Below are 18,552 nucleotides of genomic sequence, written 5' to 3' on the forward strand. Positions count from 1 at the left end.
CCTTTGCTGCTATAACAGCCTCCACTCTTCTAGGAAGGCTTTAAACTAGATGTTGGAACATTGCTGCGGGGACTTGCTTCCGTTCAGCCACAAGAGCATTAGTGAGGTCAGGTACTGATGTTGGGCGATTAGGCCTGGCTCGCAGTCGGCGTTGCAATTCATTCCAAAGGTGTTGGATGGGGTTGAGGTCAGGGCTCTGTGCAAGCCAGTCAAGTTTGTCCACACCGATCCTGACAAACCATTTCTGTATGGACCTCACTATGTGCCCGGGGGATTTGTCATGCTGTAACAGGAAAGGGCTTTCCCCAAGTTGTTGCCACATAGTTGGAAGCACAGAATTGTCTAGAATGTCATTGAATGCTCTAACTGTAACGTCCGTCTGAAGGAGTAGACCAAGGCACAGCGTGGTTTGGGTTCATCATATTTTAATTAACGTGAACCAGCAAAACAACAAACAAAACACAATGAACCCACAAAAGACAGGTGGGAAAAGGGCTACCTAAGTATGGCTCCCAATCAGCGACAACTAAGTACAGCTGTCCCTGATTGAGAGCCATACCAGGCCAAAACACAGAAATACAAAACAAGGATAGGGAACATAGAATGAACATAGAAATATAGAACATACATCAAAACCACAAAAACCCACAAAACAAACACCCCCTGCCACGCCCTGACCAAACTACTATAACAAATAACCCCTTTTACTGGTCAGGACGTGACAGTACCCCCCCCCCCCCCCCCCCCAACGGTGCAGACCCCGAATGCACCATGAAACAAAAACTCTGAAAATAATAACCCCAAACTAAAGGGAGGGAAGGGAGGGTGGCCACCGTCAACGACGGTTCTTCTGCTACACCCCCCCTTCCCAATCCTCCCCCCTACGGAGGGGGCTCAGGAGCGGGACGCAGACCCCGCTCCACCACTGGCTCACCCCACTTTGGTGGCGCCTCTAGAGCGGGGTCCCTCGCCGCCGACGCCGTACAGGCGGGCGGCTCTGGTGGCGCCGGACTGGCGGGCGGCTCTGGCGGCTCTGGACTGGCGGGACTTGCAGTATGCCTGGCTCTGGGCGCAGGCACAGGACTCACCAGGCTGGGGAGACTTGCAGGAGACCTGGCTCTAGGAGCAGGCATAGGACTCACCCGGCTGGAGAGACATGCAGAAGGCCTGGCTCTGTGAGCAGGCACAGGACTCAACAGGCTGGGGAGACTTGCAGTAGGCCTGGGAGCAGGCACCTGGGAGCAGGCACCGGATACACTGGGCCGTGAAGGGGCACTGGCGGTCTCGAGCGCAGGACTGGCACCACGTTGCTGCACCTTGGTCTGAAGGAGTAGACCAAGGCGCAGCGTGGGTTGGGTTCATCATATTTTAATTAACGTGAACCAGCAAAAAAACAAACAAAACACAACGAACGAACAGTATTGCAGGCTACTCACAACTATGCAAAATCAACTTCCCACAAAAGACAGGTGGAAAAAGGGCTACCTAAGTATGGCTCCCAATCAGCGACAACGAAGTACAGCTGTCCCTGATTGAGAGCCATACCAGGCCAAAACACAGAAATACAAAACAAGGATAGGGAACATAGAATGAACATAGAAATATAAAATATAGAACATACATCAAAACCCCAAAACACACAAAACAAACACCCCCTGCCACACCCTGACCAAACTACTATAACAAATAACCCCTTTTACTGGTCAGGACGTGACACTAACGTTAAGATTTCCCTTCACTGGAACTAAGGGGCATAGCATGAACCATGAAAAACAGCACCAGACCATTATTCCTCCTCCACCAAATAGTTGGCACTATGCATTGGGCCAGGTAGCGTGCTCCTGGCATACGCCAAACTCAGATTTGTCTATTGGACTGCCAGATGGTGAAGTGTGATTAATCACTCCAGAGAACGAGTCCAATGGTGGTGAGATTTAAACCACTCCAGCCAACGCTTGGCATTGCGCATGGTGATCTTAGGCTTGTGTGCGGCTGCTCGGCCATGGAAACTCATTTCAGTTATTGTGCTGATGTTGCTTCCAGAGGCAGTTTGGAACTCAGAAGTGAGTGTTGCAACCGAGGACAGATGATTTTTATGCGCTACGTGCTTCAGCACTTGGTCCCGTTCTGTGAGCTTGTGTGGTCTACCACTTCGCGGCTGAGCGTTGTTGCTCCTATACGTTTCCACTTCATAATAACAGCACTTACAGTTGCCCAGGGAAATGCTAGCACGGCAGAAATTTGACGAACTGGCTTGTTGGAAAGGTGGCATCCTATGACCGTGCCACGTTGAAAGTCACTGAGTTCTTCAGTGAGGCCATTCTACTGCCAATGTATGTCTATGGAGATTGCGTGGCTTTGCGCTCGATTTTATACACCTGTCAGCAACGGGTGTGGCTGAAATAGCCAAATCCACTAATTTGAAAGGGTGTCCACATACAGTGCAATTGGGAAAGTATTCAGACCCTTCCTATTTTCCACACTACGTTACAGCCTTATTCTAAAATAGATTTTTTTTATTATCTCATCAATCTACACACAATACCCCAAAATAACAAAGTGAATACTGATTTTTACACATTTTTGCAAATGCATTAATCATACATTAAAAAAAATATATATATTTAAATTGAGATCGAAATTGAGCTCAGGTGCAAATTGATCATCCCTGAGAGGTTTCTACAAATTGATTGGAGTCCACCTGTGGTAAATTCAATTGATTGGACATGATTTGGAAAGGCACGCACCTGTCTATATAAGGTCCCACAGTTGACAGTGCATGTCAGAGCAAAAACCCTGAGGTCAAAGGAATTGTCCGTAGAGCTCCGAGACAGGATTGTGGCGAAGCACATATCTGGGGAAGGGTACCAAAAAAATTCTGCAGCATTGAAGGTCCTTAAGAACATAAGACTCTTCCTAGAGCTGGCCACCCGGCGAAACTGAGCAATCGGGGAAGAAGGGCTTTGGTCAGGGAGGTGACCAGGAACCCGATGTTCACTCTGACAGAGCTCCAGAGTTCCTCTGTGGAGATGGGAGAACCTTCGAGAAGGACAACCATCTCAACCAACTCCACCAATGAGACCTTTATGGTAGAGTGGCCAGACGGAAGCCACTCCTCAGTAAAAGGCACATGACAGCCCGCTTGGAGTTTGCCTAAAGGCACCTAAAGGACTCTCAGACCATGAGAAACAAGGTTCTCTGCTCTGATGAAACCAAGATTGAACTCTTTGGCCTGAATGCCAATTGTCACGCCTGGAGGAAACCTGGCACCATCCCTATGGTGAAGTATTGTGGTGGCAGCATCATGCTGTGGGAACATTTTTCAGAGGCAGGAGACTAGTTAGGATCGAGGGAAAGATTAACAGAGATCCAGAGATTCTTGATGAAAACTTGCTCCAGAGCGGTCAGGACCTCAGACTGGGGCGATGGTTCACTTTCCAAAAGGACAATGACCCTAAGCACACACAGCCAAGACAACACAGAAGTGGCTTTGGGACAAGTCTCTGAATGTCCTTGAGAGGCCCAGCCAGAGCCTGGACTTGAACCTGATTGAACATCTCTGGAGAGATCTGAAAACTGACAGAGTTTGAGAGGATCTGCAGAGAAGAATGGAAGAAACTCCCCAAATACAGGTGTACCAAGCTTGTAGCGTCATACCCAAGAAGACTCAAGGCTGTAATCGATGCCAAAGGTGCTTCAACAAAGTACTGAGTAAAGGTACATTTGTAAATGTGATATAAATGTGCTATTTCAATTTTTTAATTTGCTAAAAATTCAAAAAATATTTTTGCTTTATCATTATGTGGTATGGTGTGTAGATTGAAGAGGGGAACAAATATTTAATATATTTTTGAATAATGCTGTAACGTGACAAAATCTGTAAAAATTATTCTGAATACTTTCCAAATGCACTGTTCAGTGTACATGTTTTGGCCTAAGGCCACATCTATAACCAAACACTCATACGTTTTGGCGATAGTGACACTTAGAGTCGATGATGCCACAAGAGTCGATTTCACACACTGTATATAGTCACCCATCAACCCTTTTTCAGTCTATCACATCTGTATATGTTGTAATCAGCAATTTCAATGTCCTTATACATAATCAAAACCTTGAGACAGGTCTCCGTGAGAACCAGAATATCAGAGCTCGTATAATGCACCCAGACATCAAGCAGGTGCAACTTTGACATCAAACTTTGCATGTTTACGTGCAACAGCCCAAGCCTTCTATGTGATTTGAAAACCGACGGTGTCTCCATATTTGTGGAAAATTAGAGTAATTAACCAAAACTGTGGGCAGGAGGGAGTTGATGTCTCGGACACCGGTGCATGGGTGACAGTGGCCCTTAGCCGGTCCACAGACTGTAGACAAACCAAAATCTCTCACCATCGAGCTGCCTACAATGACGGTGGTTGTGATGGAATCCAATGGAGAAGGAAGCGGGGGGATGGGACTGCCTCGGGCAGGGATGGTGGGAGCAGTGGATGGCATTGGGAGGCACTGTAGGCCGGTGGTATGGACAGCGGCTGCCGGCTGTAAATTCCCTGGATCAGAGCTGACTCCCGGGTATGCCTCCATCAGGGCAAAACTGTCTGATAGCTGGATCGGATCTTCCAGGATAGATAAAGGTCGGCCAGACAGCCTCCCTCCCTCCTACGCATGGGGAGGCTGGTGAGTCTCGCTTCTGCCGCAGCTGAGCTAACAACCGGAGAACCTCTTCCCAAAGTAGCTTGATGGTGATGCATTTAGGGCAGATGAACCCCCGTCGCATCAGTTTCACCCTTTTTCTCTTCTCTTGAGTGGAAATCATCTCGCAATTATCACATTTTGGCCCAGCCATGTGTAAAAACACCAGTAGGCTAGCACTGATAGCCTGCTAGCTAGTAGCCAAGTAGGATCCATGCTCGGGTCAGGTTGGAGCGGTCCCAGCCACAGGGGCTAATCGTGACATGAGCTTGTAAGACGGCATGGATAAAACGGCAATCCAAATGTTAACCCAAACGATACAAAGAAATAAAAGTACCATAGATTAGGTTAAAAACAGACTAAAACAAGCTAAGAATTCGTGACATCAATTTGAGGATGTGCAGCAAGTGTGGTTGGACCGGACCATAAGGCGATGTAGTTAACAGGATAGCTGTTTGTTCACCCGAACCTATAATTGCTAATAACCCATCCACAACCATCTATGTATGATGAAGTGAAAATCTGATGCACACAGCCGACCCTAACCCCCTAATATAGAAAATGCGCTTTAGGCTACAGTCTGAGACAGTGGAACGATTTTTTGACAGAGGATGTAGGATTTTTTTTACCTGATTTATTTCTGCTTATAATTTCCGACATTTTGATAGGCAATTTTTGGGGTGAAATTGTCTACAGTTAGATACATGCAGCTTCTCTTCTGTCATTATATGTTGCCTTAGTAAACTAAATAAAACCTTGCTCACCAGAATAATATAATAAATCGATAGAATGAATGCTTCAATTTAGTTGAAATCGGTAAAGTTCTCTGTCATCTCTAATACTTTTGTGGAGCAAAGGCTTTTAGGGACCAGGGAGAAAATGCAATTACTCTAAAAAAACAGGAAATATTTTCTGTGCAAAATTTCCAAATTACATCAGCTTGACCAGTTGAAAGGAAATAGAAAGCTTTGAAAAGGACCCAACATGTTTCTGATAAGATTTCAAATCATTCCCATGGTGAATAGCTAGGCCTGCTATGCTAGGAAACCACACACTATTGCAGAGACTTTGATAGTACCGGCCACAATTGATATGATGAAAATAATGTGTGGGGAGGCAGAGGGACAAAAACTCACATCAATACCTTTGTCAGATAAACAAAGAATGTATGCTATTGCTAGTAATCAAGATTAAACTCTGATTGAACGACTCAAAAAAAAAACATCTTATGCTCTCCAAATGGACGTTAGCTGTGAGGGCCGAGATACCCATGCATTGACTTTTGTTCGCTATACATGCCAGGGGATGCTATTCATAAAGACATATTGTTCTGTCTCACAATCCTGAGCATGAAACTACACAGTGTGCTGCGTGGCTTTATTGACTAAAAACAAATTCCATGAGATCGAATGGTGGGCTTTTGCTCCATCTATGGCGGAATGGCGGGCAGGCTTCTGCACTCTAATTATGAATGTGTTTCCCTCTGCCATATGGACACATTGTATGGTACACCGAGAGCAACTGGTGGCAAAAGAGCTGAGATATACTGCAGCAGGTAACTTGGATTATAAAGTACATCAAACCACATCCACTGCGCACACTCCTGTTTGCAAATGTGTGGGGATATGGGATCAGAGGATGACAATGTTCTATTTCACACTGAGGCTTGGTGGATATCTAGGGGGAGTGTTGGAAAGATTTTTCGCATTGAGAGAGTTCATTCACAATGGATGTAAAAAAAAACAGACCTAGTTTATTTTCTGTGTAATGAAAAGGAAATGTGTCTCCTTGCCTCTGTAACAGACATATTTGTGAAACTGAATGAACTGAACGCAAGCATGCAGGGGAAATACAAAAACATACTACAGATGAGTGACCAAAGCAGTGGATTCAGAGGAAAGAATTCTTATTGGAAAGAGTCTTTCAAAAGCAAACCATGCACCCTTCCCTCGGCTGTGCATGTTTCTAACAGAAAACAGCATCAGTAAGTGTCACGAGTGACGATTGCTCACCTCCAACGCTTGGAAGAGCACATTGGAACCTACTTCCCAATCCGTTTGACTGTGATCTTGGTTCAGTTGACAAGCCGGTAAGTGAAATCAAACAGCTGATCGAGCTGTCGTGACTGAATGATGCAGACAATATCTTCACTGGTCACTATGGAGGAGTTTTGGTTCCCGACTCAAAGGGTATACACTGCCATCTCCCTCTGAGAATAAATGCCGCGTTCAAAACAATTGGGAACTCAGAACTGGGAACTCGGAAATCTCAGACTTCAGTGTATTCAAGACAACTGCGAACTCTGAAAAAAAGGAGCTGTGACTGGGATTATTATTATTATTTTTTTCATCCAACTCAGAAGCATTGGAATACTGTGGGAAGCATTGAAGTCAACATGGGCCAGCATCCCTGTGCTTTTGACACCTTGTAGTCCATGCCCCGAATAATTAAGGCTGTTCTGAGGGCAAAAGGGGGCAATATTAGGAATGTATATTAGGAATGTACTCAATATTAGGAATGTATTCCTAATGTTTTTTACACTCAGTGTAGAGTATTCTTCTAAAGGTGTCTAGTGTGTTAGATACTACTGCACTGTTGGAGCTAGGAACACAAGCATTTCACTACACCTGCAATAACATCTTCTAAATGTGTGTATGTGACAATTTGATTTGAAGGAGTGATTGAGATTTAGGGGAGGATCATGTTGAGGCCTTTTCTATCATTTTTTAATCTATACTCCTTTTTGCCTCTTTGGCCCTCTATAAGGATTTATCAACCTCTGACACTAAACTGAAGAAGATTATGATAGGAAAGATACACAGTAAAATATCAATACAGCTAGTCTCCCAAGACAGACAGGTTGCCTCACACATGAACAATGTTCCAGCATACATGTCTAATGTTCAGTTGGTAGTTGGAAATGGACTCACAGGAAATCCATTCAGAGCCTTATCCGTTTGTGCCCTGGTGTAAACGTTCCCACCGGATACAAAATTGGTAGCTAGCTAGATAGAGAGCTCTGAGGATATTTTCAATGAGTGTATTTTGCACGTGAGTAGTTTGCATGCACCATGGCTGCTAACGTTAGCATTCCACCACTGACTGGCTGTGGCTATAAGTCTAGCTATCTGCGTCTGCATTGGGTCCGCCTCTGACATGTTTCTGAGGTGATTATTTTTCAAGAGCACTATTCCTGCCCACATTTTAAGCCCCACCTACTCAAACTTGTGATTTGTTGGGAGAGACGAAGAGCAAAACTCTAGGGCTGGGATTTCCAAGACTAACTATCTCTGAATGATAACCACTGATATACAAACATCTTTCTCAGACCTATTACTGTTGCTCTAGGTCTGGGATTTCCAAGACTAACTATCTCTGAATGATAACCAATGATATAGAAACATCTTTCTCATGCTTTTACAGCCATGCTACTCCTACTGTACAAGGACTACTCATTATTATAGTCTCCATTCTGTGCAGTGTCTGTTTTTACAACAATTACTCCAAATGCAGTGGGCTATAGCTTACTAATTGTTGGTTCCTGTGACCCCAATTTAGACTAAGTTGCTTTATCTCAATTTTCGGCTCAGTTTCATTTTGTTGATTTGTATATTACTATTAAACGCCAAGATCGTTATCAGAGATGACTTACTCGAGTATTGGAGCTGTGTGTGTGTGTGTGTGTGTCGGAACTGTGTGTGGTTTTCTAATTAACGCGTAGATCAAAGGGATAACCTTGGAGGACACTGCTCTGATGTCCACGTATTGGAGTATTGGAGCAGCGAGCAGGGCAGTGCTGTATCCACATCATTACACTCTGATATAGAATGCCAAGACATTTATCTCTCTGACTGCTAGTGCTGAGCGATTAAACAAAATGTCGGTTTTTAAACAACTAATTGACCGACGTCGGTTCAATTACTTGAATTCCATTTCATTTTTTTTTTCTTCCGTGAGCTCGATGCACAGTTTCTCTAGAGATCAGATCTGTGCGACATAGTAGAAAGTTGTAGTTTCCAAAAGGCCAATATTCTACATAAAGTACCAGTCAAAAGTTTGGACACACCTACTCATTCAAGGGTTTTTCTTTATCTTTACTATTTTCTACATTGTAGAATAATAGTGAAGACATCAAAACTATGAAAAAACACATATGGAATCATGTAGTAACCAAAACAAATCAAAATATATTTTAAAGTAGCCACCCTTTGCCTTGACAGCTTTGCACACTCGTGGCATTCTCTCAAACAGCTTTACCTGGAATGCTTTTCAAACAGTCTTGAAGGAGTTCCCACATATGCTGAGCACTTGTTGGCTGCTTTTCCTTCAATCTGTGGTCCAACTCATCCCAAAGCATCTCAATTGGGTTGAGGTCGGGTGATTGTGGAGGCCAGGTCATCTTATGCAGCACTCCATCACTCTTCTTCTTGGTCAAATAGCCCTTACACAGCCTGGAGGTGTGTTGGGTCATTGTCCTGTTGAAAAACAAATTATAGTCCCACTAAGCGCAAACCAAATATGATGGCGTTTCGCTGCAGAATGCTGTGGTAGCATGCTGGTTAAGTGTGCCTTGAATAAATCACAGACAGTGTCACCAACAAAGCACCCCCACACCATCACACCTCCTCCTCCATGCTTCACGGTGGGAACCACACATCATCCGTTCACCTACTCTGAGTCTCACAAACCAAAAATCTCAAATTTGACCTCATCAGACCAAAGGACAGATATCCACCGGTCTAATGTTCATTGCTCATGTTTCTTGGCCCAAGCAAGTCCCTTCTTCTTATTGGTGTCCTTTAGTAGTGGTTTCTTAGCAGCAATTAGACCACGAAGGCCTTATTCACACAGTCTCCTCTGAACAGTTGATGTTGAGATGTGTCTGTTACTTCAACTCTGTGAAGCATTTATTTGGCTGTAATTTCTGAGGCTGGTAACTCTAATGAACTTATTCTCTGCAGCAGAGGTAACTCTGGGTCTTACTTTCCTGTGGCAGTCCTCATGAGAGCCAGTTTCATCATAGTGCTTGATGGTTTTTGCGACTGCACTTGAAGAAACTTTCAAAGTTCTGGAAATGTTCCGCATTGACTGACCTTCATTTCTTAAAGAAATTATGGACTCGTTTCTCTTTGCTTATTTGAGCTGTTCTTGCCATAATATGGACTTGGTCTGTTACCAAATAGGGCTATCTTCTGTATACCACCCCTACCTTGTCACAACACAACTGATTGTCTCAAACGCATTAAGAAGGAAAGAAATTCCACAAATTAACTTTTAACAAGGCACACCTGCTAATTGAAATGTATTCCACCTTATGAAGCTCCATGTTTTATTTCATAGTTTTGATATCTTCACTATTTTTCTACAATTTAGAAAATAGTAAAAAAAAAAAGAAAAACCCTTGAATGAGTATTTTTGTCCAACCTTTTGACTGGTACTGTAGCGCAGATAACATGATAATTAACTACAATGACCATAATCCATAACACACCAGCCTAGTTGTCCGATCTGTGTGGAGTAGCCACGGACACGGAGAGTAAAGAACACGCAATCGAGAGGGATAGAAAGCAGTTGCTTCGCGAAGTAGCTCTACCTTAAAATACATGATCTAAGTGATTGGTAGTTTGTATTCAGCAGTCATAAAAATATGCCTTACTTATTTTGAACTACTCAAATAGGGATTTTGTCAGATAGCAGCAGCAGCTCTATAGAGATAAGATGATGACTTGGAATTAAATAAGGAAGTCATCAAATAAAACAACTGAAATATTTTATTAAAATAAAGTAATGTGAATAAATGATGGTTAATGGTCAGTCATGGGACTGCTGTAATGGGCAGTCATGGAACTTTTATTAAATTGTTTTATTCTGTGTTGTTACAGGATTCCACCCACATAATGCATAGTGCATTTAATGTAAAACAAATAAGAAGAATGGAAACCGAAATAGAAAAACTTGGATTATTTTTTAAATAATTGAACCGAAACAGAACAGGGTCCCTATCCATAAAGTGTCTCAGAGCATGAGCTCTGGCCTATGATCAGTTTTACCATTCAGATAACATTGAATACGATTATTATGGAATGGATTCTAGATCAGAACTTCCATCCTGAGATGCTTTGTGAATTCTGGCCCTAGTCTTTACAGTTGCAGGCTAAATGGCACTCAGACAAACGGCTATACTAACTGATGTTTTCTTTACTCTATTGCGTATTAGCTAGGATATTTTCTATTGATTCTCTGTAGACTATTGCTGAGGCCTACCTGTATAGTATTGCTAAGGTTTACATGTATAGTATTGCTAAGGTCTACCTGTATAGAGTATTAGTTAGGCCTACCTGTATATAGTATAGCTAAGGCCTGCCTGTAGAGTATAGCTAAGGCCTGCTGTAGAGTATTGGTAAGGTCTACCTGCATAGTATTGGTAAGGTCTACCTGCATAGTATTGGTAAGGTCTACCTGCATAGTATTGGTAAGGTCTACCTGCGTAGTATTGGTAAGGTCTACCTATAGAGTATTGCTACGGTCTACCTGTGGCTCAGTTGGTAGAGCATGGTGTTTGCAATGCCAGCATGGTGTGTGCCATGCCAGGGTTGTGGGTTCGATTCCCACGGGGGGCCAGTACAAAAAAAAAAAAATGCATGAAATGAAATGTATGCATTCGCTACTGTAAGTCGCTCTGGATAAGAGTGTCTGCTAAATGACCAAAATGTAATGTAAATGTACCTGTAGAGTATTGCTAAGGTCTACCTGTAGAGTATTGCTAAGGTCTACCAGTATTGAGTGTTTGTAAGACATGTATTGTGAGGAGTATATTACTAAGGTGAATGTGAGGCCACTGTACCTGTGTGTTGTTAGTGAGAACAGTCTATATTGGTCTGACCTACATGCACTATATATACCCTGTCAATGAATAAGGCCTATAGCATACCTGTATGTTAGTGAGAAGAGTCTCTCTTAGTCAGACCAACTGTACCTGTATGTTAGTGAGAGTCTCTAATGGTCAGACCTAAGTGTATGTTAGTGAGGAGCACCTCTATTGGTCAGACCCACTGTACCTGTATGTTAGTGAGAAGAGTCTCAATAGATGACAGGCCGTCTGGGAACAGGAATGGCGAAGGGAAGCCAGGTGGTAGACCCTGTCCAGTCAATGACAGCCTCTCGTAGCTGTCTCTCGCCGTTGGGGTGCACATTGGATTGTCGTCTAGAATTAGACCCAAAACAAGAATTACAGAACAAGTCAGGACAAGTAGCCTGCTGTGTATTCAAACAGAAGATTGACTCTTATTCGTTCACAACAGTGTTTATATAGGTAGTGAACTCTACGATTCAGGCAATCAGAGCTCTCAGGTCCACTCTGATAGACAATCCAGTCCAGGGGTGAATCTCAAAAGTATTTCTTTAAATCTGCGCCTCCTTCTTAAATCGCAGGAGAAGATCCAAGGTTCCTTCTTCTCCAATGTTTTCTGAAAATGATGCAAGGAGAGAGGTCACAAGGGATCACAGAAAGACTATTGAAATTCACTTCAGTCCTCATTGACTACCCTACACTGTCTCTCTCAGGCTCTAAGCCAACATCCAACCAGGACATAAATTCAGATTTTCCCAGTGAATGGATATAATCATGTGCATTCCCAAATAAGAAGAAGCAGGGCTACAGAGCTCCATTACCTCGGATGGTTCAGCTTCCTTTGTGTACGCACGCACGGGTGCCTGTCAAACCTATAGGATGGCATCATCCACCATTCATCACCAACAGAGGGCAGGGCCATCTTTTGTACACATTATCCATAACACACCATAGAGAGAGAGAGCGAGGTGTGTGTATGTATGCAAAAGAGAGATACAGGTATGCATGACAGAGAGAGAGAGACAGAGAAAGAGAAACCAGCCATGTTTCTGACATTATCTCTATACTCTGTCAGGAAGACGTGTCACTTTATGTTTAGGTCTGAAAAGCCTTTAGTCAACCAGTAACAATACACACACACAAACACAACACACAAAAAAACACACAAACGTACATGCACACACACGCACACACACCTCAAAATTGTATATTATGTGCCATCAATTCCTTAACTCAATTTTTATCAAATCCACTTTGATTCTTTTAACACTGCACTCTGGCTGTGCTCTGTGCAGGTTCCCTCTCTTCCCTCTCATCCACTATTCATACATGTTTATGTGTCAGAGTGATCGTTCACAAACACAGGCAAGCTCTCTCTCTCTCCTCCTCCTCTCTTTTTCCCTCCTCTCTCCCTCTCCTTCCACAGTCTCTCTCTCTCTCCCTCCTTCCTCTCTCCCTCCTCACAGTATCTATCGCTTTCTCTTTCTCTCTCTCCTCCCATCAATATTCAGCCAAGTGGTAGGAACAGCTGGTCCGCCATTAATTAGTTTAAAGTATTTATTTCACCCATCCTCAGAGCAGATAGAGCCAAAACATTGGAGATTATTTTGAACATCTGCAAATGCCCTGGAAACATGGACTCACTGGCAGGCAGTGGATTGTTAGAGTGCTAGGATCCACAGTTTTTAATTTGGAAGAATATACACTGCTCAAAAAAATAAAGGGAACACTTAAACAACACAATGTAACTCCAAGTCAATCACACTTCTGTGAAATCAAACTGTCCACTTAGGAAGCAAAACTGATTGACAATAAATTTCACATGCTGTTGTGCAAATGGAATAGACAACAGGTGGAAATTATAGGCAATTAGCAAGACACCCCCAATAAAGGAGTGGTTCTGCAGGTGGTGACCACAGACCACTTCTCAGTTCCTATGCTTCCTGGCTGATGTTTTGGTCACTTTTGAATGCTGGCGGTGCTTTCACTCTAGCGGTAGCATGAGACGGAGTCTACAACCCACACAAGTGGCTCAGGTAGTGCAGCTCATCCAGGATGGCACATCAATGCGAGCTGTGGCAAGAAGGTTTGCTGTGTCTGTCAGCGTAGTGTCCAGAGCATGGAGGCGCTACCAGGAGACAGGCCAGACGTGGAGGAGGCCGTAGGAGGGCAACAACCCAGCAGCAGGACCGCTACCTCTGCCTTTGTGCAAGGAGGAGCAGGAGGAGCACTGCCAGAGCCCGGCAAAATGACCTCCAGCAGGCCACAAATGTGCATGTGTCTGCTCAAACGGTCAGAAACAGACTCCATGAGGGTGGTATGAGGGCCCGACGTCCACAGGTGGGGGTTGTGCTTACAGCCCAACACCGTGCAGGACGTTTGGCATTTGCCAGAGAACACCAAGATTGGCAAATTCGCCACTGGCGCCCTGTGCTCTTCACAGATGAAAGCAGGTTCACACTGAGCACATGTGACAGACGTGACAGAGTCTGGAGACGCCGTGGAGAACGTTCTGCTGCCTGCAACATCCTCCAGCATGACCGGTTTGGCGGTGGGTCAGTCATGGTGTGGGGTGGCATTTCTTTGGGGGGCCGCACAGCCCCCCATGTGCTCGCCAGAGGTAGCCTGATTGCCATTAGGTACCGAGATGAGATCCTCAGACCCCTTGTGAGACCATATGCTGGTGCGGTTGGCCCTGGGTTCCTCCTAATGCAAGACAATATTGGACCTCATGTGGCTGGAGTGAGTCAGCAGTTCCTACAAGAGGAAGGCATTGATGCTATGGACTGGCCCGCCCGTTCCCCAGACCTGAATCCAATTGAGCACATCTGGGACATCATGTCTCGCTCCATCCACCAATGCCACGTTGCACCACAGACTGTCCAGGAGTTGGCTGATGCTTTAGTCCAGGTCTGGGAGGAGATCCCTCAGGAGACCATCCGCCACCTCATCAGGAGCATGCCCAGGTGTTGTAGGGAGGTCATACAGGCACGTGGAAGCCACACACACTACTGAGCCTCATTTTGACTTGTTTTAAGGACATTTACATCAAAGTTGGATCAGCCTGTAGTGTGGTTTTCCACTTTAATTTTGAGTGTGACTCCAAATCCAGACCTCCATGGGTTGATAAATTGGATTTCCATTGATTATTTTTGTGTGATTTAAATACGCCATTAAATAACCATTTTACTGCATATTGCAGATTTACTAAGTTAAAATGGTAGATTCTAAATGATGTCTGGCAAAATAAAGTGAAGGGGAAACCAGGAACTTTAGCAAACAACTCCCTGCAAAATCAGCCAATGATGGCGGCAACGACTACCACCAGCGAAGACAACTTGACTATCTACTCCCTGGTGGCCGAATTGGAGAAGAACCGTGCTGCCCTCTTAGCTGAGATGACAAACTCGCTAACTGTGTCCCTCTCGCCCATACAATCATCGCTGGACGTGATTCGTCTGACAGTGGAATCATATGGCCTTCGTCTGACATAAAGACGTCTCTTTCTGACCATAGTGACAGGCTGACCACCCTCGAAGCCACGGTGGTTGTGCTCCATCATAAAAGACTAAATGGATGACCTCGAAAATCGCTCTCAATAACTTGTGAGTGGTTGGACTCCCTGAGGGCTGTGAGGAAATGCTTTGCAAGAGATTTCATGTCAAAGTTCATTTTGGAAATATTGGGCGATGATACGTTTGCAACTCCGCCAGAGCTGGGCAGAGTGCACCACACACTGAGAGATAGGCTGGTGAAGGGTGAGTGCCACGTCCAATGCTAATGATATTTCTCCACTACCAGGAGAAGGAATGGGTGCTGGCGTTAGCAAGGAACCTTTCTATCAGGGAAATAAAATGTTCCTATTCCTGGACCTGAGCACTCAACTCACCAAGAAACGTGCAACTTTCAAGTCAATGAAATGAAAGTTGTAACGGGGGGCATCAAGTTTACACTCTGCCTTTCTACACTGCGCCATCTGGCAGAGCTGCGTTTTTACTACCAGGACATGGAGCGCAAGTTCAACACAGTAGCAGAGGCTGAGTCCTTTTACAACCAGCATCGTTCCAGCTGAGTGATATGTGAACTATCCCACCATGCGCACCCCGAAGTGGAATATATCAGACAATATGTGCAGTACACTGGATTATTATGTACACACCCTATTTACTTTTTTTACCCCCTTTTTTCTCACCAATTTCATGATATCCAATTGCGATCTTGTCTCATCGCTGCAACTCCACAACGGGCTCGGGAGAGGAGAAGGTAGAGTCATGCGTCTTCCGAAACATGACCCGCCTAACCACGCTCCTTAACACCCGCCAGCTTAACCCGGAAGCTGCACCAATTTGTCGGAGGAAACACCGTTCAACTGGCGACCGGGGTTAGCTTGCAGGCACCCGGCCCGCCTCAAGAAGTTGCTAAGGTCACGATGAGCCCCCCCGGCTAAACCCTCACAATGCTGGGCCAATTGTGCAGGGTCTGATGGGACTCCCGACCATGGCTAGTTGTAGCACAGCCCAGGAATGAACCCGGTTCTGTAGTAATGCCTCTAGCACTGCAATGCAGTGCCTTAGACAGCTGCGCCACTCGGGAGGACAAACCTCGCTTCTTAATACCCACCCACTTAACCCGGAAGCCAGCCATACCAACGTGTTGGAGAAAACACTGTTCAACTGACGACCAGAGTAAGTCTGCAGGCGCCCAGCCCACCACAAGGAGTCGCTAGAGCGCGTTGAGACAAATAAAGCCCCACTGGCCAAACCCTCCCCTAACCCGGATGACGCTGGTCCAATTGTGCACCGCCCTATGGGACCCCTGGTCATGGCCGGATCGAACCCAGGTCTGTAATGACGTCTCAAGCACTCCGATGCAGTGCCTTAGCCTGCTGTGCCACTCGTGATGCCCTCCTACTGACTTTTTAAATAGCCAACTGGCTGGACACATGAAACTCTGGTTTTGTTGTGGTTAAACAGGTGACACTTATTTACTTATTTTCTACCGTAGATAACTGTGTTCCCCACGCATATGGAGTTGGAATTTTAACGTCACGTGAGCCTTACAGTGGGATCATATCGACTACATTAAAGACCATCTTGACAGTGTATATAACTTTTCATTCCTGTTTCATTTGGCACCAACTAGATGGATTGCCAAGGACTGAGAAAAGATGTAATCTCTTTTCTCTTCATTTCTGTCTGATCATTCCACTCACTCAAGAAAGGATCGCTTGCGTGAATTCACAGCTAATGTAAAGTGTAGCCAACATTTATGCTACATCCATTAATATGTTTACTTATACTATGGGAACATTTTCCTTTACCTGTTTTGGTGCCGCTTGGTTGGCTAATGTATGTAACTATCCTACCCGTTTAACCATTAACCTTTGAGTTCTACTGTGTCTTCAGTTTTGTTTCTTTTGGGGGAAGTGTAAGTAACCTGTGACTGTATTCTCTGCACTGACACGTGAGCTAAATAGTATGGCCCAACACAAACATAAGCAGGTTGCTTTCCCGCATCGTGTTCTGATTTGATTTTCATTCACAGCCACTGGCGGGCCAATGCCCAGGAACCTATCCCCGCCTCTTCTAACTTCTATAGGCTCTGTATGTGGGTGTGTGCGCACGCTGTTTTTTGCAATTCTCCTACAAACTACAGTATGAGGGTTGTATCTATGATAAATCTTTTAAACTCTCTTCACGTTTACTCGTTGAAGAGTCTGAAAGCAGATATAATATTTTTTTCAAGAGACATAATACTTACCAGCATAGACTTTCTAGGCCATGGCTTGTGCACATTTTTTAAATCTAAATGTAACATTAGAATGAGAGGTGCAGCGATACTCATAAGGAAAAAGGTACAGTTCACTTCAACATGGGTCCTCTATTATACCAATGGCCGCTACATAATAATAACTGGCACAGTTTGGCGAACCCCAGTTGTTCTTGTAAGTGTGTACTCCCCAAAATGGGATTAAATCAACGTCATGAGGAAACTCTTCTCCTCACTCTCCAATCTAAACACACAGTATTTTATATTTGGGGGTGACATAAACTGTGTCCCCTGGGTCAGATGGCTACCCAAAAAAATGTTTTAAGAATTTTTCTGAACAACCAACCCCTCTGCTATTAGACATTTTTGAGGACTCACTCCAGCAAGGTACACTACCTCATACTCTTACTCAGGCTTCCATCTCTTTAACCTGTCTGGGCTAGGGGGCAGTATTTGCACGGCCGAATAAAAAACGTACCCAAATTAAACTGGTGACTACTCTTGCCCAGAAATGGGAATATGCATATAATTAGTAGATTTGGATAGAAAACACTCTGAAGTTTCTAAAACTGTTTGAATGGTGTCTGTGAGTATAACAGAACTCATATGGCAGGCCAAAACCTGAGAAGATTCCATACAGGAAGTGCCCTGTCTGACAATTTGTTGTCCTTCTGTTGCATCTCTATCGAAAAAAAACAGCATCTGTGCTGTAACGTGACATTTTCTAAGGCTTCCATTGGCTCTCTAAAGCCGCCAGAAAGTGGAATGGGGTGTCTGCAGTCTCTGGGCAAAGAACAGCAGCAGAATTTGTAAGTGGTCAGCCTGGGGACAGTGAGACTGAGATGCGCCTTCCCTGTAGCTCAGTTGGTAGAGCATGGTGTTTGCACCATTTGAATATAACTATGGATTATTTGGAACCAAAACAACATTTTGTTGTTGAAGTAGGAGTGCATTCTGACGAAGCATTCTGGGAGTGCATTCTGATGAAGAACAGCAAAGGTAATCCAATTTTTCTAATAGTAATTCTGAGTTTAGTGAGCCCCAAACTTGGTGGGTGTCAAAATAGCTAGCTGTGATGGCCGAGCTATGTACTCAGAATATTGCAAAATGTGCTTTCGCCGAAAAGCTATTTTAAAATCTGACACCGCGATTGCATAAAGGAGTTCTGTATCTATAATTCTTAAAATAATTGTTATGTATTTTGTGAACGTTTATCATGAGTAATTTAGTAAATTCACCGG

At 44.3% G+C, this 18,552-nt stretch overlaps 1 protein-coding gene across 6 annotated transcripts in view; it reads right to left on the reverse strand.

The window, feature by feature from the left end:
- The window catches only part of LOC106586049 (dachshund homolog 1), a 290,058-nt gene that overhangs the window by 34,338 nt on the left and 237,168 nt on the right, over positions 1–18,552 (reverse strand). For all 6 annotated transcript variants that reach the window (XM_045707806.2, XM_014172867.3, XM_014172869.3 and 3 more), the window contains one exon: positions 11,751–11,896. In XM_045707806.2, the coding sequence (XP_045563762.1) occupies positions 11,751–11,896 (146 nt within the window). The remainder of the gene's footprint in view (positions 1–11,750; positions 11,897–18,552) is intronic.

The sequence above is a fragment of the Salmo salar genome, chromosome 25 (assembly GCF_965601325.2).
Source record: "Salmo salar chromosome 25, fSalSal1, whole genome shotgun sequence".
Lineage (NCBI taxonomy): Eukaryota > Metazoa > Chordata > Actinopteri > Salmoniformes > Salmonidae > Salmo > Salmo salar.